This window comes from Ranitomeya variabilis, chromosome 5 (genome assembly GCF_051348905.1).
Source record: "Ranitomeya variabilis isolate aRanVar5 chromosome 5, aRanVar5.hap1, whole genome shotgun sequence".
Taxonomy (NCBI): Eukaryota; Metazoa; Chordata; class Amphibia; order Anura; family Dendrobatidae; genus Ranitomeya; species Ranitomeya variabilis.
The window spans coordinates 253,241,578-253,269,503 of NC_135236.1; the positions used below are offsets into that span (position 1 = coordinate 253,241,578).

The following is a 27,926-nucleotide window of genomic DNA, read 5'->3' on the forward strand; positions in this document are numbered from 1 at the left end:
GCCACAACTCATTGATGGATTTTTTAATGAATTTGTGGTCTGTGCTGAATGTGGTTACAAAACTGCAGGTGTATTCTTCTGGGCTGGCTGCAGGGTCAGCTTTTTCTTTTTTTTAGTAACAAATCTTGATTGAAATTTTTATAAACATGCTCAAGTGCTCTATTCACCAACTCTCTGGGGTATTTTTGTGCTAAAAACTTATTTTTTAAAATCTCAGATTGGTCCTTAAAATCACTATCAGAAGAACAATTTTTCCTAATACGCATAAACTGGCTTTTTGGAATGTTACAGAGCCATTTGTCAAGATGGTTGCTATTGTAATGGACATAGCTGTTACTATCTACTTTTTTAAAAAAGTTTTTTGTATGAATCTTTCCATCCACAATGAAAAATGTCACATCTAGATAGTCAATGGCAGTTTTGTTAAAAACAGAAGTAAAACCAAGACCCCAGGGGTTGTTATTGAGCTCTGACATTAAATATTCTGGAGGTTTAAAAGTTGTGTCCCAAATAAAAACAAGATCATCAATATAACGTCCATAAAAAACAATGCAATCAATAAAACCACTATTATAGATAAAAGAATTCTCAAAGTGACCCATAAATAAATTAGCATATGTAGGCGCTACCCGAGATCCCATCGCTGCACCACGTGTCTGGTGGTACAGTTCACCCAAAAAAGTAAAATAATTATTTTTTAAAATGAACTCCATTCCTGACATTAAAAACTGTTTTTGTTTATCCAATAATCTCGGATCTGTATCCATAAATGATTTCATACTTGCAAGTCCAATTTCATGTTTGATATTTGTATATAGGGAGCACACATCAACTGTAACAAATATATAACTATCTTTCCATTTTATATTTCTAATGAGTTTAATTGCATGTGCAGAATCCTTAATGTAGCTCCTCAATTGGGTAACATGTAACTGCATGATGCTATCTATATAACTGGATAGATTTGAAGTTAGGGAACCAATACCCGAGATAATGGGGCGACCAGGGGGATTTTTAAGACTCTTGTGAATTTTGGGAATATGATACATAAATGGTACACTTGGATTTATTATAGTAAGATACTTGTACTCATTCTCATTTAAGACCCCACTGTCAAAGGCATCCTTAATCATGGAATTGTAAACTTTTTGCATTTCAGAAAAAGGTTCATTGATTATTTTGGAATAGAACTCATGGTCAGACAAAATGTTATAGGCTTCTTTGATATAGTCACCTCGGTCCTGCACCACTATACCACCACCCTTATCTGCGGTTTTGATGACTATCTCCATGTTATTTTTAAGTTTTGAAAGAGAAGCTTTCTCACCTGGTGTTAAATTCCCACTTTTTTGCGGTTTTGCCTTGGAATTTTTTTCTCAATATTATTAAATTTTTTTAGTAATAGATTGGAGAATGTTTCCAAATGAGGACCCTTGCTGTCTATCGGGTAAAATTTGCTTTTTCTTTTAACATCCAAATGTAACCCTGTGGTTTCAGGTGTACCTTACTACTTACTACTTCAGGTAGTAAGAATCTTGAAGTATTTCTTGATGTGCACAGCTTTGTGAGAAAACTCACTCTAAAGAGACATTATGAAATTAAAAAACATGTCCATAATACTAGTGACTATGAAGGACTTTCTAATACACCTGAAACCACAGGGTTACATTTGGATGTTAAAAGAAAAAGCAAATTTTACCCGAGCAAGATAGCTCTTGAAACGCGTAGGCTTCAATAAACCACCTTAAATCTACCTCGTGTGCGCGGTCTTCAGTTCGCCTAAGACTATTACCTCCAGCATCCCTTTGGATTCTTGTGGAGACCTGCTGCTACGATTATGCCTTCTTGGGAGTTGTGACCCAGTTTCACAACACCAATAGGTGAGCACATTCCCTACAAAGGACTGTATGTGTGTTTTTTAAACAGTGTGACACATTGGGGGCGCCTTGTTTTTTCTCTTTTTTCATATTTTATTACGATGACATATATACAGTACAGACCAAAAGTTTGGACACACCTTCTCATTTAAAGATTTTTCTGCATTTTCATGACTATGAAAATTGTACATTTACACTGAAGGCATCAAAACTATGAATTAATACGTGTGGAATTATATACTTAACAAAAAAGTGTGAAACAACTGAAATTATGTCTTATATTCTAGGTTCTTCAAAGTAGCCACCTTTTGCTTTGATGACTGCTTTGCACACTCTTGGCATTCTCTTGATGAGCTTCAAGAGGTAGTCACCGGGAATGGTCTTCCAGGAATCTTGAAGGAGTTCCCAGAGATGCTTAGCACTTGTTGGCCCTTTTGCCTTCACTCTGCAGTCCAGCTCACCCCAAACCATTTCGATTGGGTTCGGGTCTGGTGACTGTGGAGGCCAGGTCATCTGGCGTAGCACCCCAACACTCTCCTTCTTGGTCAAATAGCCCTTACACAGCCTGGAGGTCCTGTTGAAAAATAAATGATGGTCCAACTAAACGCAAACCGGATGGAATAGCATGCCGCTGCAAGATTCTGTGGTAGCCATGCTGGTTCAGTATGCCTTCAATTTTTTATAAATCCCCAACAGTGTCACCAGCAAAGCACCCCCACACCATCACACCTCCTCCTCCATGCTTCACGGTGGGAACCAGGCATGTAGAGTTCATCCGTTCACCTTTTCTGCGTCGCACAAAGACACGGTGGTTGGAACCAAAGATCTCAAATTAGGACTCATCAGACCAAAGCACAGATTTGCACTGGTCTAATGTCCATTCCTTGTGTTCTTTGACCCAAACAAATCTCTTCTGCTTGTTGCCTGTCCTTAGCAATGGTTTCCTAGCAGCTATTTTACCATGAAGGCCTGCTGCACAAAGTCTCCTCATAACAGTTGTTGTAGAGATGTGTCTGCTGCTAGAACTCTGTGTGGCATTGACCTGGTCTCTAATATGAGCTGCTGTTAACCTGCGATTTCTGAGGCTGGTGACTCGGATAAACTTATCCTCAGAAGCAGAGGTGACTCGTGGTCTTCCTTTCCTGGGGCGGTCCTCATGTGTGCCAGTTTCTTTGCAGTTCTTGATGGTTTTTGCCACTGCACTTGGGGACACTTTCAAAGTTTTCCCAATTTTTCTTACTGACTGACCTTCATTTCTTAAATTTTTTGTTGCCATAATACAAATTCTAACAGTCTATTCAGTAGGACTATCAGCTGTGTATCCACCATACTTCTGCACAACACAACTGATGGTCCCAACCCCATTTATAAGGCAAGAAATCCCACTTATTAAACCTGACAGGGCACACCTGTGAATTGAAAACCATTCCCGGTGACTACCTCTTGAAGCTCATCAAGAGAATGCCAAGAGTGTGCAAAGCAGTCATCAAAGCAAAAGGTGGCTACTTTGAAGAACCTAGAATATAAGACATAATTTCAGCTTTCTCACTTTTTTGTTAAGTATATAATTCCACATGTTTTAATTCATAGTTTTGATGCTTCAGTGTGAATGTACAATTTTCATAGTCATGAAAATACAGAAATTTTCATAGTCATGAAAATACAGAAAAATCTTTAAATGAGAAGGTCTGTACTGTGTGTGTGTGTATGTATGTATATATATATATATATATATATATATATATATATATATATATATATATATTTTTTTTTTTTATTGAAAAACTCCAAATACGAATTTTCCATCTTTCAAATAACTTAAATGACATAATTCCATAGTATAAAGCCTAAACAAAGTAACTGAACCTCAATTCCCTGACCCACTCTGATCCCAACAATGCCCAACATATTTATTTTTTACAGAATGCCATTTATGCCAGGGTCACATGAAATGTAGTCGTGGTGTTGCCCTTTGCGTGAGTCCGTGTTAGGCCGCCTATATATAAAGTGTTCAAATGAGCAACTAAGCTCAAAATCTGTTTCTGCCTAAATACTTTTTATATTCTGTTTTATGGCCTATTATTACATGACTTGTCTCCACTATATAATTGTTTAGTTCCTGAAGTCTAAAGCGAGCAACGAAGTTCCAGAGTTTCAGAAGTTTCTCCAGAATGCGGCTCGGAGTTGTGCTGAGGACTATGATGTGCTTTCTCCAGATGCTGACCACTATATTCAGGTTCGTGCCCAATACTGAATTGTTGGATTCAATGATAGAAAGGCAAGGGTGTTTTTTTTTTTTTTTTTTTTTTTTTTTTTGAAGGCTTTTTTTTGTTTTCTGACACTGTTGTAGGGGTACTGCCTTATGTCCCTTACCTCTTCAAGAGTATTGTTACTTCTCTGGTTTGCAGTTTGCATCAAAATGAGGACTATTTCCTATGGTGGTAACTCAGTGTGAAAGAGCGCTCCCTGAGTGTGTTGGGGGACACTCGCTTGGCAACAGGATTAATTAAGAGGAAAGGTTTCTCAGATAATCATACCATCCGGTTTATTTAAATGCAGCATAAACCGGATAGAGTACAGTCCGTACTGTTGCATCCATGAAACATAATAAGACACCAGTCTGTTCATGTAGCAAATACACCTCTCTGCCTTCTTGCAACCCCCTTTTCTGAGGTTACCTTCCAGGAGCTCCGCTCCACACGCTGACTCCTTGTCAGTCCTGGCTTCCAGGGAAGCTGCCTTACTGCGATCACTGTCCCTGACGATGACTTGCTCAAGAGGTCAAATCCTACAGTTCCAGACCCTCAGAAGGTCGGTAGCAGTTAGCCGTCACAGGCTCTGCAGGTACATGGTCTCACCACCTGCTCTTCAGGAAGTCTCCACTCGCAGGACCTTCCAACACGGACCATCTAGGTACATGGCCTCACCATGTGCGCTTCAGGAAGTCTCCACTCACAGGACATTCCAACACAGATACCATGTGACCACACCACAGTCTCATTATATCACAGAGACACACCGCTTGATGGGAGGTAGGTGGTTGGCCAGACCCACCCAACTTTCCGGCCAACCCTGTGAGTCCAGCCCCTACAATCTAAACACATTTTGTGGAACTACAAGTCCCAGAGCAACATTTCAGGCTTACAGTGCAGAGGACCTCCTCCTCTGCGGCACACACCAGCCATTCACAACAACGCTAGTCACTGTCTCACAATATTCAGTGGAACCAATCATGGTTTGTAAGCCATCATTCTGTGTCCAGGCCAAATTCATATGAAGAAATTTAACCTCTGTATTTTATGATGGTGTGGAGGGGAACTGGAGCAAAAAAGAGATTTCACCAAATATGCACCATTCAAATGATTGTGGTTGGACTTCTTAGTCTGAGTGTTCAGTGCAGTATGATAAAGACTATATACAGTCACGGGTGGATTAAGGGTAGACAGGACCCCGGGCTGTTCAGACACTGTGGGCCCCCCGGTCATGTGACGGGGTCATGTGATGGGGTTGTGACAGGGTCATGCGACGGGGTCATCATGTACCTGAACCAGATTATTCCAATGTGTCCAGCAACTCTGCCCCCAATGTGTCCAGCAACTCTGCCCCCAATGTGTCCAGCATCTCTGCCCCCAATGTGTCCAGCATCTCTGCCCCCAATGTGTCCAGCATCTCTGCCCCCAGTGTGTCCAGCATCTCTGCCCCCAGTGTCTGACTCCGGCATCTCTGCCCCCAGTGTCTGACTCCGGCATCTCTGCCCCCAGTGTCTGACTCCGGCATCTCTGCCCCCAGTGTCTGACTCCGGCATCTCTGCCCCCAGTGTCTGACTCCGGCATCTCTGCCCCCAGTGTCTGACTCCGGCATCTCTGCCCCCAGTGTCTGACTCCGGCATCTCTGCCCCCAGTGTCTGACTCCGGCATCTCTGCCCCCAGTGTCTGACTCCGGCATCTCTGCCCCCAGTGTCTGACTCCGGCATCTCTGCCCCCAGTGTCTGACTCCGGCATCTCTGCCCCCAGTGTCTGACTCCGGCATCTCTGCCCCCAGTGTCTGACTCCGGCATCTCTGCCCCCAGTGTCTGACTCCGGCATCTCTGCCCCCAGTGTCTGACTCCGGCATCTCTGCCCCCAGTGTCTGACTCCGGCATCTCTGCCCCCAGTGTCTGACTCCGGCATCTCTGCCCCCAGTGTCTGACTCCGGCATCTCTGCCCCCAGTGTCTGACTCCGGCATCTCTGCCCCCAGTGTCTGACTCCGGCATCCTGCCCCCAGTGTCTGACTCCAGCATCCTGCCCCGACAATGACGTCAGACGCCGGTGACTTGTGCGCTGCGCCTGCGGACGACTTCAGCTGCCAGCCTCCAATTGGCTGGCGGCTGTTGTTAACTATTGACGTGCGGGCGCACGCCCACACGTCAATAGGTGAAACTTCCGCAGCGCCGGTAGGGGCCCGGTGAGCAGATGAGATGGGGCCCGATGCGGGCCCCCTCTCTGCCCACCGGGCCCATACGCCAGTCAGGGCAGTAATGCCCTGATGGCGGCAGGCAATCTGAGCGGTAATGCCCAGATTGACCCTATTATAATCCGTCCCTGTATACAGTTGATGCAATAGGAATTTGGTATAAAGCAAATTTTGTAGACACAAATATTGGGACACAATTCTTAATCAATGAATTCTCGTTTTTCACTCAGTACACTATAGGTGTATGAAATCAGTCATCTGGCCATGCAGTCTGCCTTTACTAGCATTTATGAAAGAATGGCTCTCTTTAAGAGATCACTGAATTCAAGTCTGGTACTGTAGTAAGATGCTTCTGTTGTAACAAGTCAGTTTTTAAAGTTTCTGCTCTCTTAAATTTTTCATGTTAGTAGCATTATTGAGAAGTGCAAGTGTTTAACAAGCACAGCAACTTCGCCTCAAAGTAGCAGACCACATAAAGATACATATCGGGGTCACCAAATGCACATTGTGCATGAAAGACCCAAACTCTCTGCTGACTCAATAACTGCAGAGCTCCAAATCGATTTTGGCATTGAATATCAGCACAAAAATTGTATGGCGAGAGCTTCATTGCATGTGTTTCCATGGCCGAGCAGCTGCAAGTATTACATGACCAAGCACAATGCCAAGCATCGGATGGAATGCTATAAAACCGCTACTACTGGATTCTACGGCAGTGGAAACCAGTCCTTTTACACAGGTTAATCATTCTTCTCTAGCTGGGAAGTGTGAAGGAGTCTTGGTTTTGTGAATGCCTGGGTAAATGTTACCAGCCTGAAGAATGCATTGTGCTGAAATGTAAGACTATCATGTTCCAGCATGACTGTGCCCAGTACAGAAATGGTCAATCAAGACATGGTTGGGAGAGCTTGGTATGGAAGAACTTTACTGACCTACATAGAGCCCTAATCTCAATCCCAGTGAACACCTTTGGGATGAGGAAAGATTGTTAGCCAGGTCCTCTCATCCAATATCCATGTCTGATCTCACAAATGAATGGGCAAAAAATCCGACAGACATAATCCAAAATTTTGTAGAAAGTCTTTGCAGAAGAGTGGAAGTTACTACAGCTGCAGTGGAATGAATTACTCCATAGTAACGCCTATGGAGTTAGAGTGGGAGATCATAAAGGTAGGTGTTATGTGTAGATTTCCTAATACTGGTGTCCACATAGTGTTTGTTAGATTGATGTCTAGTTCGGACAAACCCAGACGTCAAACTGACTGTAAAATTGTACCTTAGAGCCCCACTCCAACATTTTTTTTTTTAATGTTAGCATTGGAATGGTGCCACTAATGACAGGTCCCTGACTTACCAGCCATCATTTTCGGCGACTTACCAGCACCATTCTGGTCCCGTGCCGTCATCTTGAGTTAACGAGCACAAGCTCTCAATAGAATTCTGTGAGAACCTCGTTCTGGGTCTCATAGATGTACATTGTTGGGCGATCCAGAAGTCACAACTCAAACTGCTAGAGACTGACTGGAGTGGCACCAATAATAGAGGAAGACAGCGGCTGGTAAATATGAGACTAAGTGCAAGGAGCTTAGATTGGTGGCAACACTCCAGCGGTAAAATTTAAAAAAAAAAACGGCGTAATGCTTTAAAAGTGGTCTCTCCTGCCAGCACAGTACACATTAAACAGCGTGCCTACTGCAAAATGCTTTACGTAATAAACATGGACAGTTTCTGGTGCCTTTTATCCTGACATGTACAGTACTTTTATATTCTGTATTTTTATTTCTTTTCCTCTTCTTCTTGTAGGAGATGGTAGAGGCATGCCAAACTAACGTGAAGAATTATCCTTCGTTATACATTGTCCATGAGATCACAAGCATTTTGGGGGGAAAGTTTATCCCCGACTTGACCTTTAAGCTGGAGAAATGCCTACTTAAAATGGTAAAAAAATAAGAATTGTTTATATTTACTCTGTTCACCAGTATCCCCAACATTTTGCTATAACATATAAACTCTTCCTGAAAATTGGCTTATATTTGGATCCTAAGAGGTAATTTCCATGGGCGCTGAGCCTTCCCAGCAAACCATAGAGAAGTCTGCATCCCAACTATAAATTTAAGGATATACACTGCTCAAATAAAGTATTTTAGGATAATTCATTTAAACTTCAGGGATGTCAATCTGTCCAGTTGGTAAAAATAAGTGATTATGAATCGATTTTACCTGTGTTGGTACAAATATAAGTGAGAGCAGGTATATCTAAAGGCAGCCCAAAGACAACCCCCAAAAAACAGAATGGTTTTGTGGGTAGAGGCTAAAAACCGTTAACTATCTATTCAACCTTAAGGCCCCGTCACACATAGCGATTTACCAACGATCACGACCGGCGATACGACCTGGCCGTGATCGTTGGTAAGTCGCTGTGTGGTCGCTGGGGAGCTGTCACACAGACAGCTCTCTCCAGCGACCAACGATCAGGGGAACGACTTCGGCATCGTTGAAACTGTCTTCAACGATGCCGAAGTCCCCCTGCAACACCCGGGTAACCAGGGTAAACATCGGGTTACTAAGCGCAGGGCCGCGCTTAGTAACCCGATGTTTACCCTGGTTACCAAAAAAAACAAACAGTACATACTCACCATCTGATGTCCGTCAGGTCCCTTGCCGTCTGCCTCCTGCTCTGACTGAGCCGCCGTACAGTGAGAGCAGAGCGCAGCGGGGACGTCACCGCTGTGCTGAGCTCTCACTGTACGGCGGCACTCAGTCAGAGCAGGAAGCAGACGGCAAGGGACCTGACGGACATCAGATGGTGAGTATGTACTGTTTTTTTTTTTTTACATTTACGCTGGTAACCAGGGTAAACATTGGGTTACTAAGCGCGGCCCTGCGCTTAGTAACCCGATGTTTACCCTGGTTACCAGTGAAGACATCGCTGGATCGGTGTCACACACACCGATTCAGCGATGTCAGCGGGACCTCAGCGACCAAAAAAAGGTCCAGGCCATTCTGACACGACCAGCGATCTCGCAGCAGGGGCCGGGTCGCTGGTACGTGTCACACATAGCGAGATCGCTACTGAGGTCGCTGTTGCGTCATAAAACTTGTGACTCAGCAGCGATCTCGCTATGTGTGACGGGGCCTTTACTGATTCTTCTCTAATTTTCATTTTGTCAGTGTCTATGTCACTACTGATGGCATGAGGTGCTACCTGCTGCCTATTCAATTAAACAGGTAGTTCTGCTTCTCCAGGATGGCACATGTGCTATTGTAAAAAGTTTTGCTGTGTCTCCTTAGACAGTCTCGAGCATTGAGCAAATACCAGAACATGGGCTATTACATGATAAAAGATGGACAGGGCTTTAAAAATTCATCATCCCAGCAAACTGGACCTGTATCTGCTTCTTGTGTGAGGGGAACAGAAGGAGCACTGCCAGTGCCCTACAGAAGGCGTTCCAGTGGACAATTGGTGTGAATTTCTGATAGTTTCATCAAAAACACAGACAGTACAATGGAGGCCAGTGTCCTGTAGTGGGACATGAGCTCACTCTTACGTCAACGAGTCTGGAGATATGAAAAATGTTATGCTGCTTGCAGCATCATCGAGCATGACCAGATTGGCGGTGGGTTAGTGATGGTCTGGGAAGACATATTCTCGAGGAGTTGCAATAACCTCCACATGATAACCAATTGAACCCTGACTGGCGTTAGGTACTTGGGTGGGATCCATTATTAGACCTTACTCTGATGCAGTGGGCCCAAGGTTCCTCTTGGTGCAAGACATTGCCCAGCCACATTTGGCCCTAGTGTTTGCAGGTATTGAATGACCTTATGGTGGTTATTGTGACCACCTTTTGCATTCAAAACAGTATCAATTCTTTTGACAAATGGTTTTTGAAGGAACTCGGTAGGGAGGTTGTTCCAAACATTTTGGAGAACTTACCACAGATATATAGATGTAGGCTTGTGCAAGCCATTTTGTTCTTCATGAAATCCAGAGAGCCTAGTTGATGTTGAGATCAGGGCTCTGTGGAGATTATATCACCGCTACTAGGATTGCTTGTTCTTTATGCTGAATATACAGTTGTGCTCAAAAGTTTATATACCTCGGCAGAACTTTTGCTTTCTTGGCCTTTTTTCATAGAATATGAATGATAACACCCAACTTTTTCTCCACTCATGGTTAGTGTTTGGGTGAAACCATCTATTGTCAAACTACTGTTTTCTCTTTTTTAAAAACATCCAAATGACCCCGATCAAAAGTTCACATACCCTGGTGATTTTAGGCCTGATAACATGCACAGAAGTTGACACAAATGGATTTGAATGGCTACTAAAGGTAGCATTGTGACCTGTGACAAATGCCAGGAAAATTGTTCAATATTTAAAAGAAAGGGAGACTAAAAGCGCAAAATAGGGTCTTATCCTACAAATAGACAGGAGAGCTTCCAAAAAACTGCTCACCTGATATTGCAGAGTAAAAGCGTGTGTAAATGTAGGCTGCTGCAGATCCACTAGTTGATCAACGACCATGCAGTACAATATATTTCGTAGGAAATATGGATTACTGTTTGGGATGCAAAGAAAAACCTACAAATAATGTCAGCTGAAATACTAGACTCCCTGAAAACTAGTGGTGTGGCTGATTCAAGATGCACAATAAGGAGAAACTTGAAGAATAATGGGCTGCATGGTCGAGTAAAGTACTGCAGTGCGCAGGCGCCGGGCCTCTCTGACCTTTTCCGGCGCCTGCTCACTGCAGTACTTTACTCTGCCCTCAACAGGGCAGAGAATTACGCCTGCGCGGGAGTGCGATGCCAGGGAGTGATGAAGCAACAGGAAGGCGGCATCTCAAGAAGATGGGAGGCGCTGGACCTGTGACACCCATCAGACCGGACCGATCCCCTGGGTGAGTATAATGAAACGTATTTTTCTTATCTTTTAGATCGGACCGGGGGCTTAGGCTAGGTTCACATTGCGTCAAGTACATGGCGTTAAACGGATCCGTTAAACGCATGTACAGAAAAGGATCAAATTTGTCGAAAAATCGGCTTCACGTTAACGCTTGCGTTAACGCTTTTGACAGCGGTTTTCTCATTTTGATGTCCATTCGCGATGTATCTGTTTGTCTGCGTTTGTCACTGTCAATAAAGTTTTTTTGGTTTTTTTTCTCCTTTTGTCCTCGTCGGGGTGTGGGTGCAGACTCATTCTCCATTTTGAAAGCATTGAGTGAACTTCTGCTAGCAAGATGTTTGTGTCTGAGCTGGTTCGATTTCGCTTGATGCGGTTGCGACTTCGGCAGAGAAAGCGTAGTTCCCAAAAGAGATATTGGATCCACAAAGTTAGTTTCTTGCGGAGTACATATGGTGCCTTTCACACCCTGTATCTTCAGCTTCGGGATCACCCTTCAAAATTCCAACGCTATCTACGGATGTCCATTGAGACCTTTGATGTTCTGCTTTCACATGTGAAGGATGAGATACATCATCATCGCAGCACTTTCCGTGAAAGCATCTGTGCGGAGGAACGATTAGTAGTGACTGTGAGGTAATTATAAAAAATTTTCTCATTCTATTGACAAAGACAAGATCTAGGCAATTTAGCAATTGTATATTCTATTGTATGTAGCCTTTTAGTTGTCCTTTAAAATCCTAAACAATTTCCTTTTTTTTTTCTTTTTCAATGCCAACAGATATCTGGCTACTGGAGAATCTTTTGCGTCACTGCATTACCAATTTAGACTGGGGAAGTCAACAATTTGCCAACTGGTTCGGGAAACTTGTGATGCCATTTGGAACAACTTGCAACCACTTGTGCTACCAACCCCAACATCAGAAATGTTGCTAGCGATTTCCCAACAGTTCGAGGATGTGGCTAATTTCCCCAATTGTATTGGTGCCGTGGACGGCAAGCACATACGGATTCAGAAACCAGCGCATAGTGGGTCCCTGTACTATAATTATAAAAAATACTTCTCGATAATCTTGATGGCTATTGCGGATGCAAGATACCGGTTTGTAGCTGTGGATATTGGTGCGTATGGCCGTACTAACGATTCAAGAGTCTTCAGAGACTCCAACATGGGGAGATGTTTGTACAGCAACAATTTTAACTTACCCTCATCACGACCTCTACCAGGGACCGAAGACCCAAGTTTGCCCTTTGTTTTAGTTGGTGATGAGGCGTTCCAACTTGGGCAAAATCTCCTCAAACCGTACTCAAGCCGCAGTCTGAACTCAACCAAGCGCATTTTTAATTATCGCTTGAGCCGGGCAAGACGTTATGTGGAGTGCGCCTTTGGTATTTTGACATTAAAATGGCGAATTCTACTAACGTGCATGCAACTGCAACCAGAAAATGTGGACCATGTTGTGAAGGCATGCATCTGTCTGCATAATTTTGTGGCCAGACATGAACCCCAGGTGGTTGACCCCGATGAATGTGAGTCGAACCTCATGAGCATTGAATCTACTGCTGTTCGGTCTACAGCACAAATAATGAGGATTCGTGACCAATTTGCACAGTACTTCATACATGAGGGGCATGTTCCATGGCAAGACAGACACGTGTAAAATTTATTTCAAGTCTGAAGCTGTGTCCTGATGTGTTTTTGTTTTTTTGTTTTTTTTTATTTCCCATATGTCTTGTAAAATATGTCTTGTAAAATGTTACATTACTGTTATGTTGTGTTCACAGTCATACAAGAATCAGATTTTAAACAGTTTACTTAAGTTTCCAAATTTTTATGGAAGAACAGTTGTGAACTTGTTACATATGATATCCCATAGGGATGTAAAAAAACACACACGAAATTGGGTGGGAAAAAAAACAATAAACCAAAAAACGTGAAACGCAGTTTGCACCTGGCTGAGGACAGTGAGCTGTACTATAGACTCTGGTATTGCGCGGGCGTATTGTCTGCCCAGGTGTATGATGGACTGCTACTTTGTCTCTGATGTTCCATGCTCGGTTCACACCGGGCTCTATATTGAGGGTTGTAGGCCGGCATGTCTATGCTTCTGGTTCTCGATGGAGCTGGTTCCTGGGGTCCCACAAATTCCTCAAGAAGGTCATTCAGTCTTTGCCGAAACAAAAGGTTTCTGTGTGCCGGGATATTTTGTGCTACAGGAACATAGGACAAAAAAAGTAGCTTCCACTCATTTGCAGAATATACAGACGCGCGAGATTGCAAGTCGGTAATTTCCCGCCTCAGGTCTTTCAGTTCACTCCGACACATGTCCTCAACCCGCTGAAGTCCATCGACAATGGCATCAGCTTCATCTTTTTGTGAAGCTCGCTTGCGTCCACGCAGTGATTGCAACCGGGCACTCACACCTGAAGCCACAGTGCTTCTCTCCCCAGATCGTGGCTCGCTGATGACAGACACGTCTTCAGCGCCCGTCTGCTGACTTGGTTCCAGTGGAGATGGCTCCAGTTCTTCTGCCTGTCTAGGCGCGGCGGTACTGCATATCGTGCTGTAACCAAAAAAAATATATATTTTGCTTTAATTTTTAAACAATTTTGTCTCGCACACAGACCAATTTGTACTTACGAGCGCTGAGACAATGTTTTTTGAAGAAAGAGCAATTGCTCGTAATGCACATACGGGGTCACCCGTTTTGCACCTGCTCCGCTTGGTACATTTTGACTATTCTGGTAGTCACGGACAAAGCGGTCCCTTATTGATTTCCAGCGGGTATGGACCGCATCCGCTGTAAGTTTTAAAAAAAGGTTAAAAAAAAATATATATATATTAGTAGACAGTTCTTATATTGATAGTTTAAAAATTGTGTATAGTTAGTTAAGATCATTGATATATAGCTAGTAGATAGATAGTTGATAGATAGTAATTATAGATGATAGAGAAATAGTTTAGTGTATAGGTAGTTGATAGTTCAGAGATAGATAGTAGACAATTTAACATCACCAATATTTACCAATTTTTTTCTTTGAGGTTGACGACTTCTCCATGTATCGGGGATCGAAGTGAGAGATAATTTGATCCCACAACTTGCGGTTCTTCACTATGTCATGGTGGGAGCTGTCGCTTTGGTCCCATATTGAGGGGTTGGCTTCCACAAGGTTGATCAGTGTCTCGTTGTGAATGGTCAACGGCTCTTCGTTAACCACAATCCTTTTCTTTTTTTGGCTCGCTGACTTGGACTATGTAAACACAAAACGTTATGTTGAAAGGTTCAATTTCAGTTTATTGGTAGACTGATAGATGGATACATAGATAGATACATAGATAGATAGATACAGAGATAGATAGATACAGAGATAGATAGATACAGAGATAGATAGATACAGAGATAGATAGATACAGAGATAGATAGATACAGAGATAGATAGATACAGAGATAGATAGATACAGAGATAGATAGATACAGAGATAGAGAGATAGATACAGCGAAAGATAGAGAGAGAGAGAGAGATAGTGGATAGATAGTTTATAGATATAGCAGATAGAAAGTGAATAGATAGATTGTAGATAAATTTCTAGTTTTATATTTACCACTGGCAGTTGTGGAGACGACAGACGGCGAGGAACCTTCTTCCTCTTGTGTCCTCCGTGTGCCACAACCTATTGTGTATGTAAATGGAAAAAAAAAATTACATTTCTTTGATCAATAAATTTATGTTTGCAAAACTTAAAAATGTCTGCCATGTACCTTTGTTGGTTTTGACGGGTTTTTTTGGGGGGGCCTAGCAGCCTCGGGCTCCGAAGACTCCTATTTGCAATAGAAACATGATTATACACGTGCTTGGCTTAATACACTGAATTTTCACACAAATTTTTGTGGTTTTTTAAAGTGCAAGCCTACCGACTGAGAAGAAAAAAACCGCAGACACGCTGCTGCTGCTGCTGCTGCTTCCCTCACTATCCGACATCTGCAACAAAGCAATACATTTTTAGTACACACACATCCGTCGTACAATACAGACTCCCATGATGTATACAGAGATATCTACTATATAATTGTCTAGGGTACTTCCGTCTTTCTGTCCTTCTGTCACGGTATTAATTCGCTGATTGGTCTCGGCAGCTGCCTGTCATGGCTGCCGCGACCAATCAGCGACGCGCACAGTCAGAAAAAAAAGGGCCGCCCCGCACTCACTGCCCGGCGCCCGCATACACCCCACAGCTCACCGCTCACACAGGGTACTGTGACAAATGTCGCTGTGCAATATACTACGTGACTGGGTTCTGTATACTACGTGGCTCTGTGCTGTATACTACTTCACTGTGCAATACACTACGTGGCTCTGTGATGTATACTACGTCACTGGGCAATATACTACGTAGCTGGGCAATATACTACGTCGCTGGGCAATATACTACATACTACATGGCTGGGCAATATACTACGTGGACATGCATATTCTAGAATACACGATGCGTTATCGGGCCACCATCTAGTATATATATATATATATACAAATGTACTTACATTTCCTGTGATCTTTTGCAAGACACTTTTTCTCTGGTGTGGAGCAGGCCTCAGGATGTGCGCTGGGGACAGTTAATGGCCGAAATCCTGTTTCCTGTCACATGACCACATGGACCTCCCTCAAACGCTATTAAAACGTATGGTTCTATTTGGAAATTTATCAAGATTTGCGTCTGGCTGCGTTTGCCATAGACATCAATGGCAGAATTAACGCTTCCGTTAGTATTGCGTTAGCTTGGCCGGACCCGAAAACGCTGCAAGCCGCGTTCAAAGGTCCATCAGAAAAAAACGTTATGTGACGAGGCGTCAGACAATGCAAGTCTATGGGCGCGTTAGTATGTGCGTTATATTGCGTTTTCACTACTTAAAAACGTGTCCGTTAGAAGGACTCACCTAGCGCAATGTGAACCTAGCCTTATCTACAACATTATAGAATGCTGTAAATAAGCCTTGAAAGGCAGTGGCTGCATCTTACATTGGCCAAAACTGCTGACAGGTTCCCTTTAAAACCAGGTAATCCTAAACCACCGCAGGAGGTGGGGTATGTTAGCAATTTAAAAGGTAGCCTAGCTGGTTTTTCTCTCCATATAAATTTAGTTATTAAGGACTTTATATTTTTGAAGAAAGTGAGGGGAAGACGAAGGTTCCCTTTAAAACCAATGGTGTTTTGTTCAAAAGTACAACTCGTCTTGCAAAAAAACAAGCCCTCACATGGTCATTTTGACCCAAAAATAAAAGTTATGGCTCTGGGAAGAAGGGGAGCAAAAAAAAATAAAAAATGAAAATGCAAAAACAAAAATACATTTTGTCGTTAAGGGGTTAATCTCTTAAATTGCTCTGAAATAATGGAAGCTGAGATCTGGCTGCTTTGGGCAATGAGACTAATTTTTCTTTTACAAACTTTTAATATATCAGGCCTTTTTTATGGCAAATTTTTCTGTGTATTTATTACCGTTCTCCATGTAATTATATTAAAAAATATGGTGTTTGAGCTCATAAAGGTATTTCTGTTCCAACCTGGCATTTTTTTTTCTGGATTCATAAGATCTTTTGCATTCTGCACAGAAAAAGTTATAGGGATACACAGGAGATCCAGCAGGAGACCATCAAATATTGGTAGTGCATTTGTGATCCTAAAGAAACTTGTTTGCATGAGTTTAGATTACTTATTAAAATGTTTGTTTTTTATTTAGGAAAAGCAACATAGGTAACCTTTTATGACTTAGTGCATGTTGGAAATGTCATTGTAATGCTCCCAACAATTCTGGTTATTACTAATATATTTAATGTTCCTAGGGATCTGTGAAATTTGTGAAAATTACATTTCCATCTGATGATATTCCTCTGCCAACCACTTATAAAAAGGTGTCTCAGATGATGCCTCCAAAAACAAAGGCTTGTCACGTGCATGCGGTGAGTTTCTGATTCAAATATTCTACAGTGCTGATAAAGGGAAGATTAATGCTGCCCAAACCACAGGCGTCATGAATCAAACACTGGCTGCGGTTTTGGCACTATATGTGATTTACTGTAAAGTGCTGCTGCAGTTCAGCGGGAACATACTTTGAAAAGCCAGCCAGGAACCATGCATCTTGGATGTCTATGTAGTTAATTGTCACTATATCAGCGGTCGTAACCATAGATACCTGAGGTCCTGCAATGCCTGCACATAAGGAAAGAGACATAGCGAATCAGAAAAACTATACTAAAATTCTAATTGGAGGTATTTGAAATATTATTGTTACACCTACTACATATTGGAATAGGATCTTGGAGATGGGAATACTGCTTTAAATTATGTTTCAAAATAAATCCTACATGGTGACAATAACTCAGACTGTCAGATTCATGCTGCCTGTAGTTCGGGCAGCATGAATTTCAATTTTCTGTACCTTTAAGGCTAGTTTCACACTAGCGTTTTGAGGAGCTGCGGAGGGCTGCAAACTTCCTCCGTGAAGCCCCGCCCTTGGCCGCACCTCCGCCACTAGCTCCGCCTACTTCTGCATGCGGCCTGCGTACCTATCTTTAACATTAGGTACGCAGGTCGTGCGGCTGTATGCAGATGTTTCCGCATGCGTCGTTTTGACGATGCGGAAAAAAAAAGAAATTGCTACAAGCTGCGTTCTACGCTGGTCGCCGCATCGTCAAAACGACGCATGCAGAAGCATCCGCATACAGCGGCACGGCCTGCGTACCTAATGTTAAAGATAGGTACGTGGCCCGCATGCAGAAGTAGGCAGAGCTAGCGGCGGAGGTGCGGCCGAGGGCGGGGCTTCACGGAGGAAGTCCGCAGCTCCTACAAACGCAAATGTGAAACCAGCCTAAGGAGTTGTTAGAAGAAAATGACAGTATATTCACTTAAACCAATGTGAAACAGTCTTGAGTAAAGCTGGTTGGTCCTATGGATTTTCATCATTATCAGATAACTGAAGAACATTTTTCAGTTAGTACTGTAAGTATTCATTACCGCTGATCTATCAAAGCATTTGGGTAGAGACCACCTTGTATGAAGCCACTTTTCAAACCTGTGAGGAACGAACAAAGGGGGTTCGAAAAATCATTGCGAGGAACTGATGATTCTAAGCTGGATGGTCCTTGTCACTGCAGGACGATAATAGAAGCTTCAGAATTGTCTAGTGACATACCTGAGAGCTAGTTATATATGTTACTACAATCATTTTCAATTGTGCGGTCAACAATGATCATATTATGGCAGCACAAAATATCAAGATTGGGCTTATCGTTGATGTTCTTTGTGCACAGTGGACAATTATTAATACCATGACTTAAAAAAAAAAGCAAAATTCAAACATATATGGCCCATGTAAACAGGCTATAAAGTTGCTCTACCCCGCCCTGTGCAAGGTCAGTATTTCCCCTGTTGGCACAACCAAAATTATTTTGTTTACCGTATTTTCCGGCGTATAAGACGACTTTTTAACCCCTAAAAATTGTCCCAAAAGTCGGGGGTCGTCTTATACGCCGGGTACGGCGTGTGCAGGGAGCGATCCTGGATGTTCCCAGGGTCTGAAGGAGAGGAGACTCTCCTTCAGGCCCTGGGATCCATATTCATGTTAAAAATAAAGAATAAAAATAAAAAATATGTATATACTCACCCCTCTGAGAAGCCTGGCTCTCACCGGTGTAAGCGTCTGCCTCCGTTCCTAAGAATTGCAGCGTGAAGGACCTTCGATGACGTCACGGTCAGGTGACTGGTCACATGAGCGGTCACGGACCAATCACAGGCCAGTCACCTGACCGTGACGTCATCGAAGGTCCTTCACGCTGCAATTCTTAGGAACGGAGGCAGACGCTTACACCGGTGAGAGCCAGGCTTCTCGGAAGGGTGAGTATATACATATTTTTTATTTTTATTCTTTATTTTTAACATGAATATGGATCCCAGGGCCTGAAGGAGAGTCTCCTCTCCTTCAGACCCTGGGAACCACACGCTGTATAAGATGACTGGGCGTATAAGATGACCCCAGTCTTATACAGCGGGCATATCCCAAATTCCATATTTTATATGGAAAAGTTGGGGGTCGTCTTATACCCCAGTCGTCTTATACACCAGAAAATACGGTATATATCATAAACCAGTCTGTGATCACAATTCAATGAGATGAAAACTACTGAATGTACAATAAAACACTAATGCTAACATTATTTGTGGCACTTCCAAAATCATAAAACGGCAACAAAGCCTTAAGTCCAAAATAAGGATTGAGTGGAGAGGAGGGCCATGATAAAAATTATTTTTATTAAATCGCCAATAATTAAAAACTGTAATAAAATAAGCGAAAATGTCATATAGGGGACACAAGTGGGTGAAAAAATATACATAAGGTGAGGATAAATTAGATGCTGGTATAAATAAAGGGGTTCAATAGTACAGTGGCTTTCACTGACTGAAAATATCCTCAACCTGGCATTATGGTGCAAAATTAATAATACACAAGGGATCTGCATAAAAAAAAATCAATAGATGATTACTAGGTATTGCTAGCATGAGAAAATGCCTGTTAATAATAAAGAAAAAAGTCCTCAATGTGGTTCACATAAATATAAGAGAGAACAGGACTAAGGGGTAAATTAGTGAGTCGTATACATGGATCTAAATTTGATCGTGAGAGAATAAAACAATATGTAGACGTTATTAGATAGATCGAATGCTGAGTTCCATAAATTAGAAAGCATGGTCCCTCAGGAAGGTGTAACAGACTGAGCCAATAGTGAGAAATATATGTGAACAGTTATAGAAAGTGCTTTGTGTAGTTTTTACCTTATGACAACAAATGAATAGTATCCAGGTTTGGCATGATCACCCAAGTGTCCTCGCATCCCAACGCATGTTTCGCCGCCATCTTCTTCCGGGGGCGTATTAGGGTGAGGGGTGGCCATGTTCTTAAACCATGCTTTAGCCTATCGGCGATGTACGAGGAGCCATTTCGTCTGTTACGTAAGCGACGCTTGATGCAGCAGCCCTCCTCATGTGATCGCATCTTCCTAGAGGAGCTCTCTGGCACACAAGCGTGGAATGGAAGCGTGTCAGATGGCGAGTGTCATCGGAAGTCCCTGAGGCAGGGAAGGCAATGCATGCGCTTTGTCCGGACAGCAGGAGATATGAGGTGACCTATGTGGATTGTATGGGAGAGAGGCTTTGTCGTTGGTGGTGCTGAATTTACAGTAAGCGTTAATTTATTGTGACGCCTAAAAACCAGCATGAAAACTGCAGTATTACGGAATTAATGCAGATCATTATTTGGAAAATTATAAAAACAACTTCAAAAATGTAAAATATATATTCAGTATATTCAGCCAGTGGCGTAACTAAAGTCTGATGCCCCCACCCCTCCCCGATACATATATAATACCATGGGGAAAATAAGTATTTGATACACTGACAATTTTGCACGTTTTCCCACCTATAGAGAATGGAGAGGTCTGTCATTTTTATCGTAGGTACACTTCAACTGTGAGAGACAGTCTAAACAAAATCCAGAAAATCACATTGTATGATTTTTACATAATTTGCATTTGATTGCATGAAATAAGGATTTGATACAACTGAAAAATAGAACTTGGTATTTGGTACAGAAACCTTTGTTTGCAGTTACAGAATTCAGACATTTCCTGTAGTTCTTGACCATGATTGCACACACTGCAGCAGTTATTTTCCTCCATAGAGATCTTCTCCAGGTCTTTTAGGTTTCGGGGCTGTCGCTGAGCAATATTGAGTTTTGACTCTCTTCAAACTTTTTCTATTGGGTTCAGGTCTGTAGACTGGCTAGGCCACTCCAGGACCTTGAAAATTTGAAATGTTTCTTACGGGGCCACTGCCTAGTTATGCTGGCTGTGTGTTTCGAGTCATTGTCATGTTGGAAGAACTAGCCACGACCAATCTTCAATTCTCGTAGGCTAAGTTCACATTAGCATATGTATGCGCAGTGTTTCGTCTGCATGCGGAAATGCATGCCAAAACACATGTAAACACATGGTTACGCTGCGTTTTTTATCCACATCATCTTGCGCATGACACCAAAAAAGCAGAGTTTGCATTTTTTCAGCGCATGCATTCGATATTTCCAGGAGAATTTTCTTTTCTTGACACAAGACACACACAATGGGCGTGTCTCTTGGGGATTCTGTATATAAACTTACACAGATGAAATCCTCATCTTTTGCTGCTGTATACTGCTGCAAGATTAATATTTGCATGGAGAGCTTCTATCGGAATCTGCATTTGTCCTTTAAATTGGCTTTTTCATTTGCTGTGGCTTATGAAGAAGAAAGAAGGAGAAAAATATGGAGAAGACTTCGTTGTCGCTACTGGCAACACCCCATTGTTGAAGTCCGAGAGACCCGTGGAGCCTACCACTCATTGTACAGCGAGCTGCGGGCAAACCCAGAGAGGTTTTACGACTACACCAGGATGTCGTACCAGAGCTTTGTTGACTTGCTGCAACGTGTCGGAGGATCCATCACCAGGCAGGACACCCAACTACATAGAGAAATTCCTGCTGAGGAACATCTGTTGGTGACCCTGAGGTAAGTAATTTTTAAAAACAAACACCTGTTGTTACCATTATTGTTAGAGAAGCCAAGTAATGATATTTTTTTTCCTATGTCTGTTCCACAGATTCCTGGCTTCGCGGAGAGACCTTAAGATCTCTACATTTTCAATTCAGGATTGGAGTGTCCACCCTTTCTGGGATTGTTGGAGACATCTGCTGTGCTTTATGTGAAGTTCTGCAGGTAGAATTCCTCCCCCATCCCACAACTCAACTCTGGCTGGAAAATGCTGCCAAATTCCAGAAAATTTGTAATTTTCCAAACTGTGTGGGGGTTGTGGACGGCAAACACATTCGGATTCTGAAACCGGCTAGAATACTTTTCTATTGTTCTCATGGAGATTGCAGATGCTGAATGTAGATTTGTCGCCGTGGACATTGGCTCATTTGGATGAGGAAATGACTCAGACTTTTTCAAAAACTGTGACATGGGCCAGCGTTTGTATGGTAATTATTTCAATATTCTACCACCGCAACCTCTTCCAAACACTGAAGGACCGCCAATGCCGTTTGTTGTGGTTGGGGATGAGGCTTTTCAAATGTGTACCAACCTCCTAAAACCGTACTCAGGTCGGGACTTGAATTACACCAAAAGATTTTTCAACTACTCACTGACAAGGGCACGAAGAACTGTGGAGTGTGCCTTTGGTTTGCTGGCATCTAAATGGTGCATTTTGGGAACACCAATCAATCTTAAAAATTGAGACAATTGATGATGTTGTCAAAGCGTGTGTTGTTATGCACAATTTCATCCTGGCGAAAGAGCGACAACAATTAGAACTTGGCGAACATGTTGATACCACTTTGCATGATTACCATGCTCACCCTCTGAGGACAACTGTGGAAGTTGCCCAGATGCGAGATAAGTTTGCAGATTACTTTGTTTCTGATATTGGACGTGTGTCATGGCAAGACTATATATAGTTTAATACACTTGTAAGTAAATGTACCTTTTAATGTTTGATGACTTTACTACTAATAAAACACCTCAAGTTACACACTCGTTACAACTTCAGTCAACCATACTATACACGTGTGTGTTTTCACCAAAAGAAATAAAGAAAACACAGAGGTTGCGAAAACAGAATAAAAGTTTTAGTTCACAAAAATAAATTAGATTTATTTTCGGGGTCTGGGTCTGATTGGCGGTGAGATGGTGTGGACCTTGGGGGTGTGGAGCTGGGAGGATTGGGTGTCGATTGATGATGAAGGGGTTACAGGGGAAGGGGAGGTAAATTGTAGGATTGGCTCCTGTATGGGACTGGACACATTGGGAGTAGATGACACATTAGAATTGGAATCTTGGGAATGGATAGAAAAATTTGAAGGGAGGGAAGGTAGTGACAACATAGACACATTGGAAGGTGAGGGTGGAGGTGGCAAGTCCATTTTTGGGCAGCTTTTCTTGCCTCGTCTTTTTCGGTGAGGTGATGAAGCCAAAGTGGCACTCTTTTTCCTTTTTTTTGTGGGCAGAGTGGGAGTGGAGGTCTCTGTAGCAGTGGATGCTGATTGCTGCAGGGGTGCTGCACTTGGCGGCGTGGGGGATGTTGCTTGCTGCAGGGGTGGTGCACTATGGAGCGTGGTGGATGCTGCTGCACTCGAGCGTGATGGATGCTGTTTGCTGCAGGGGTGCTGCTCTCCGGAGAGTAGTGGATGCGGCTTGCTGCTGGGGTAGTGCACTCTGGAGCGTGGTAGATGCTGCTTGCTGCTTGGGTGGTGCACTCTGGAGCTTGGTGGATGCTGCTTGCTGCAGGTGTGCTGCACTCGGCAGCGTGGTGGTGTAGCTGTGCACTGGGGGAACAGCCCACGGATGGTGGTAAAATCCGGACTGCTGATGATAGCTTCTGGACTGCTGCTGCTGTAATGCCTGGCTGTAAACAGCCTAGCAGGCCTGCATGACGTTCAGCTGGAGTTCAGGCATAAGGTTTTCCGACACGCCCCGCACTATTGCTGAAAAAAAATGTTGCGCCGGTCTCTGAAGGTCGGATTCCAGGCGGTCAAGGCGTTTATGGACATCCTGGAAAAGTGAGTTCATCTGGAAATGGATGTTCACCTTAGTGAACCCACTGTCCAGTCTATCTCCAGTCACCTTCATCCCATCCTGGAAGACCAAGCTTAAGTGAATAAACTCAGGCATGACTGACCTCTCCCAGGCCCTCTGCGCTGACGAGAAGTCCAAACGAAATCTGTGGCAGAGGGCTGGGAGAGGGGAAAACCTGATGGACCGGCTCCCTGTTCCCCAGCCTGTGAAGCCTGCCTGGTTGCTCCTTCGCTGGTGGATGATTGGGAAAGTCTGGTGGCTGGTTTTTGAAGGGCCGCTCCAACTGAGGAAGATCCAGGTTGTAGAGTGCTGCTCCAGGTTCTGTGTGGAAAATAAAAGAAAAACATTAGTAAAAATGTTTTAACAGTTTATATAATAGACAACAGAAAAAATACGTTCGCTGAGCAACCGCAGGCCTCAGAAAAGACTGCATATGGTTGTACTTCTATTTGGACACCTTTGGAGCAGCACCACTTCTAACTTGAATCTCCTCTCATGTCCTTATTGAAGCGATCCTTCTTTGAACGCCAACGGACTTTTACTCTCTTCACTGAGAAGGGGGAAGAAAAAAAAAAAAAGTTAAAAAATACACCAAACTTTAACAGGGATACAGATGCATCAGAGCACTTTGCAACACTTACAAAAATCCTTTCTGACTTGTGGCCTTGCATAGTCCCAATCATACAGCAGCGATCTGGCCACTTCCGATCACGGGGGTACCACACCGCTACTCGCTCTTGCACCAGTGTAATGAGTATGTCATTTGTCAATTTTAGGTTGAGCGTCCTCACGTTGTGGAACATATAGATCAAATTAAAGAAGGAAAAAAATGAATAACCATATAGTTTTAAAGATACAAACCTGCAAAAAAATTCCAATTACAAGTCTGAGAATTAAAAGAATACTTATCATCAATTTGAACACAAGGACCCTGGGAAGATTCATTTCCACATGACTTCTCCTGCTCTTCATCACTGGAAGGTACCTGTAAAGAAAAGACATGATTTAACACATGTAGTATTGCCAGTCAATACATACCACTCAGTATATCAAATGTGATTACATAATCACTGTCATGTCCACTCTGGGAAGCATTCAGGCCTTCCCTGGCGGACATGTTTGAAACACTAAAAAAAAGAATAGAAAAATTCAACTTGAGCAAAAAACAATGTAGGCAAAGGCCAAAAAAAAAAATTGAAGGACAATACTTACATTACAGTCGATAGTCCAACAGCACAGCAGTCAAGCAGCACAGAACCACACCAGTGGAACAGAGATATCCTGGAGAGGAGAACCGAGGACTCCTCCACCACAACCAAGAAATTCTGGACAGTAGCAGCACAGCACCACACCATTGGAACCAAGAAATCCTGGACAGGAGAACCAAGGACCACACCACCGCAACCGAGAAATCCTGGACAGGAGAACTGAGGGTCAGTACCACAGCCACGGAATGGAGAAATCCTAGATGGGAGAAATGAGGGACGGTACATACCACAGCACCGCAACCGAGAAATCTTGGACAGGAGAGCATGGACCACAGCACCGGAACAGAGAAAACCTAGACAGGAGAACTGAGGGTCAGTACCACTGCACCGGAACAGAGAAATCATAGATAGGAAAACTGAGGAACACCCCACCGGAAAAGATAAATTCTGGACAGGAAAACTGAGGGCCACAACAGAAGTAGTCCGGGAACGGAGCAGAAAACAGTCTAGAAGGAACAGGAAAAAAAAAAAGTACAGAATGCAGAGAGACAGACATTTTCAAAGCTTCTATACTTTCATCCAGAGTCTTGTGGCCGCAATCCAGAGCCTTGTGGCCGCAATCCAGAGCCTTGTGGCCGCAATCCAGAGCCTTGTGAGTAATGGAGTTCCTGTTTCCAGACCCCTTTTATACAGCAGGCATTTTGCATGTGGTTACATCATTTCCTGGAGATAATTAGTGAGAAGTATGCATGTGTATCGAACGCATGCATCCGCATGTCCTTGCATTGTATTTGACGCCTCAAAAAATGCAACATGTTGCGTTGGCCGCACACTGCCGCACACCGAGAACGCATCCGCATGTGAACTGATGCAAGCGCATGTCCCTGCATACACCATGTTAAAGATAGGTACGCAAGACGCATGCGGATCAAACGCTGCGCACAGATATGCAAATGTGAGCCCGGCCTTACTAAGGGAAGGAGTATGTAAGCCAAAATTTCTCAATACATGACTCCATCCATTCTCCCTTCAATACGGTGCAGTCATCCTGTCCCCTTTGCAGTAAAGCACCCCCAAAGTATGCTATTTCCCCCATCATGCTTCACAGTTGGGTCGGTGTTCTTGGGGTTGTAGTTATCCTTCTTCTTCCTCCAAACATTTTGGTCTCATCTGACCACATGACCTTCGCCCATGCCTCTGGATCATTCAGATGATCATTGGCGAACTTTAAATGGGCCTGGACATGTGCTGGTGTGATCAGGGGGACCTTGTGTGCCCTGCAGGATTTTAATCCATGACGGCATAGTGTAGGACTGATATATGAAGAGACCAGATCAGCGGTGGAACAGGCAGGGGTGAGTGTTTTTTTTTTTTTTAATAAATGTGAGGCCACTATACAGTATGGAGCTTCATGGGGGGGCATTATACAGTATGGAGTATCATGTGTGGCCACTATACAGTATGGAGCATCATGTGGGGCCATTATACAGAATGGAGCATCATGTGGGGCTATAATACTGTATCAAGCACTATGTGGGGCCATAATACTGTATGGAAGGCAATGCAGGGCCCCGTTATATTGTATAGAGCACTATGTGGAGCTCATTATACTTTATGCAGGACTGTGTAGGGCCCATTGCACTCTAAGGAGCACCATGTCAGACCCATTACACTGTATGGAGGACTATATGGAACCATTGTACTGCTGGCCTCTGATTGGCCTGTAGCATGTATTGCTGCGCACGGACCTGACTGGTCTCTGTGCCGCAATACACTTCAGCTGAATGTGCGTCCAGTTGAACATTGTGCTGGCGTCGGCTGGCCCCCACCCGCGACCTTTGCAACCGTGGTAGTTACACCCCTGTATTCAGCATAAAAACTTGATTTGCACAGTAGGTAATTATCTTATGATAGATTTCGTTTAAGGGCTTATTCATTCAGCTGTATAAATGTACAGCTGTTTGTGGGTAATTTTATTACAGTCGTCTGAATAAGCTATTAATGAATGTACAAGTTATTAGTACTTAAAGAGCACCTATCTCCAATCTGGGACTACACTTATTTTATTTTTTACAAGTGTGCGTCTTTGGACTGGGGCATTTTGTAAATTTACACTTATTGGCAAAAGAGGTCAGAAATGTCCCTATAAAGGACTCTACTTTCTAGAAAAAGTCAGGTGTGAACTTCTGAGTTGTGGCATCCCACAACCCTTCTTGCAGTGAAAAAAGCAAGTTCTGCCTTTTACCGTAACCCAGCACTGCTTCATCCCGTACAAAGTGGCTACTGAATGGTAACATCTGTAAAGTAGCTACCACGCAATAACCACTTTGTAAAGGATGCAGCTGTGCTGGGTTACTGTAAAAAGTGAGATCTTGTGCTTGGGTTACAGGATCTCTCTCCACATGCAGAGACCCCACAACCTGGAAGTTCAGACTTTGTTTTCTAGAAAGTCAGGTCCTTTATGAGGACTTTGGAAACCCTTCTGACCACTTTTTCTAACAGATGATGATTAATAAATTCACCAGTCTGAAGTCGCCCACTCTTACATTAAAAAAAAAAGGCAGCCCCTGACTTGTGATGAGTACTCGTTAGGTGTATGACTTCCTTCACTCAAAGTTCTTTCTCTAGGGTTTATTTCTCCTTTTTTGGGGAAGGGGGTGGGAAGGAAATCCAAGAATCTTTGGAGTTTTTTATAAACTTTTCTTTGTATCTTTCAAGTCAATTAAAGGAACAATACGACAGTACCAGCAAGTGAAAGAAACTTCTTAAATCTCATGAACATGCTGCTAATTTTTTCCAAATCTGAAGCATGTCAATTATTTGAGTTCTT

General features: G+C 43.1%; 1 protein-coding gene and 1 long non-coding RNA gene across 4 annotated transcripts in view; one reads left to right on the plus strand and one right to left on the minus strand.

Annotated features, from left to right (window-relative positions):
• ICE2 (interactor of little elongation complex ELL subunit 2) overlaps positions 1–27,926 on the plus strand; it is a 173,481-nt gene that overhangs the window by 92,000 nt on the left and 53,555 nt on the right. For all 3 annotated transcript variants that reach the window (XM_077264062.1, XM_077264064.1, XM_077264065.1), the window contains 3 exons: positions 3,994–4,113; positions 8,134–8,268; positions 17,073–17,189. In XM_077264062.1, the coding sequence (XP_077120177.1) occupies positions 3,994–4,113; positions 8,134–8,268; positions 17,073–17,189 (372 nt within the window). The remainder of the gene's footprint in view (positions 1–3,993; positions 4,114–8,133; positions 8,269–17,072; positions 17,190–27,926) is intronic.
• Positions 13,653–14,423, minus strand: LOC143773580 (uncharacterized). Its single transcript, XR_013215241.1, has 3 exons — positions 14,262–14,423; positions 13,877–14,036; positions 13,653–13,799 (listed from the first exon to the last, which is right to left on the minus strand). It is a non-coding gene; the product is annotated as an uncharacterized LOC143773580 (long non-coding RNA).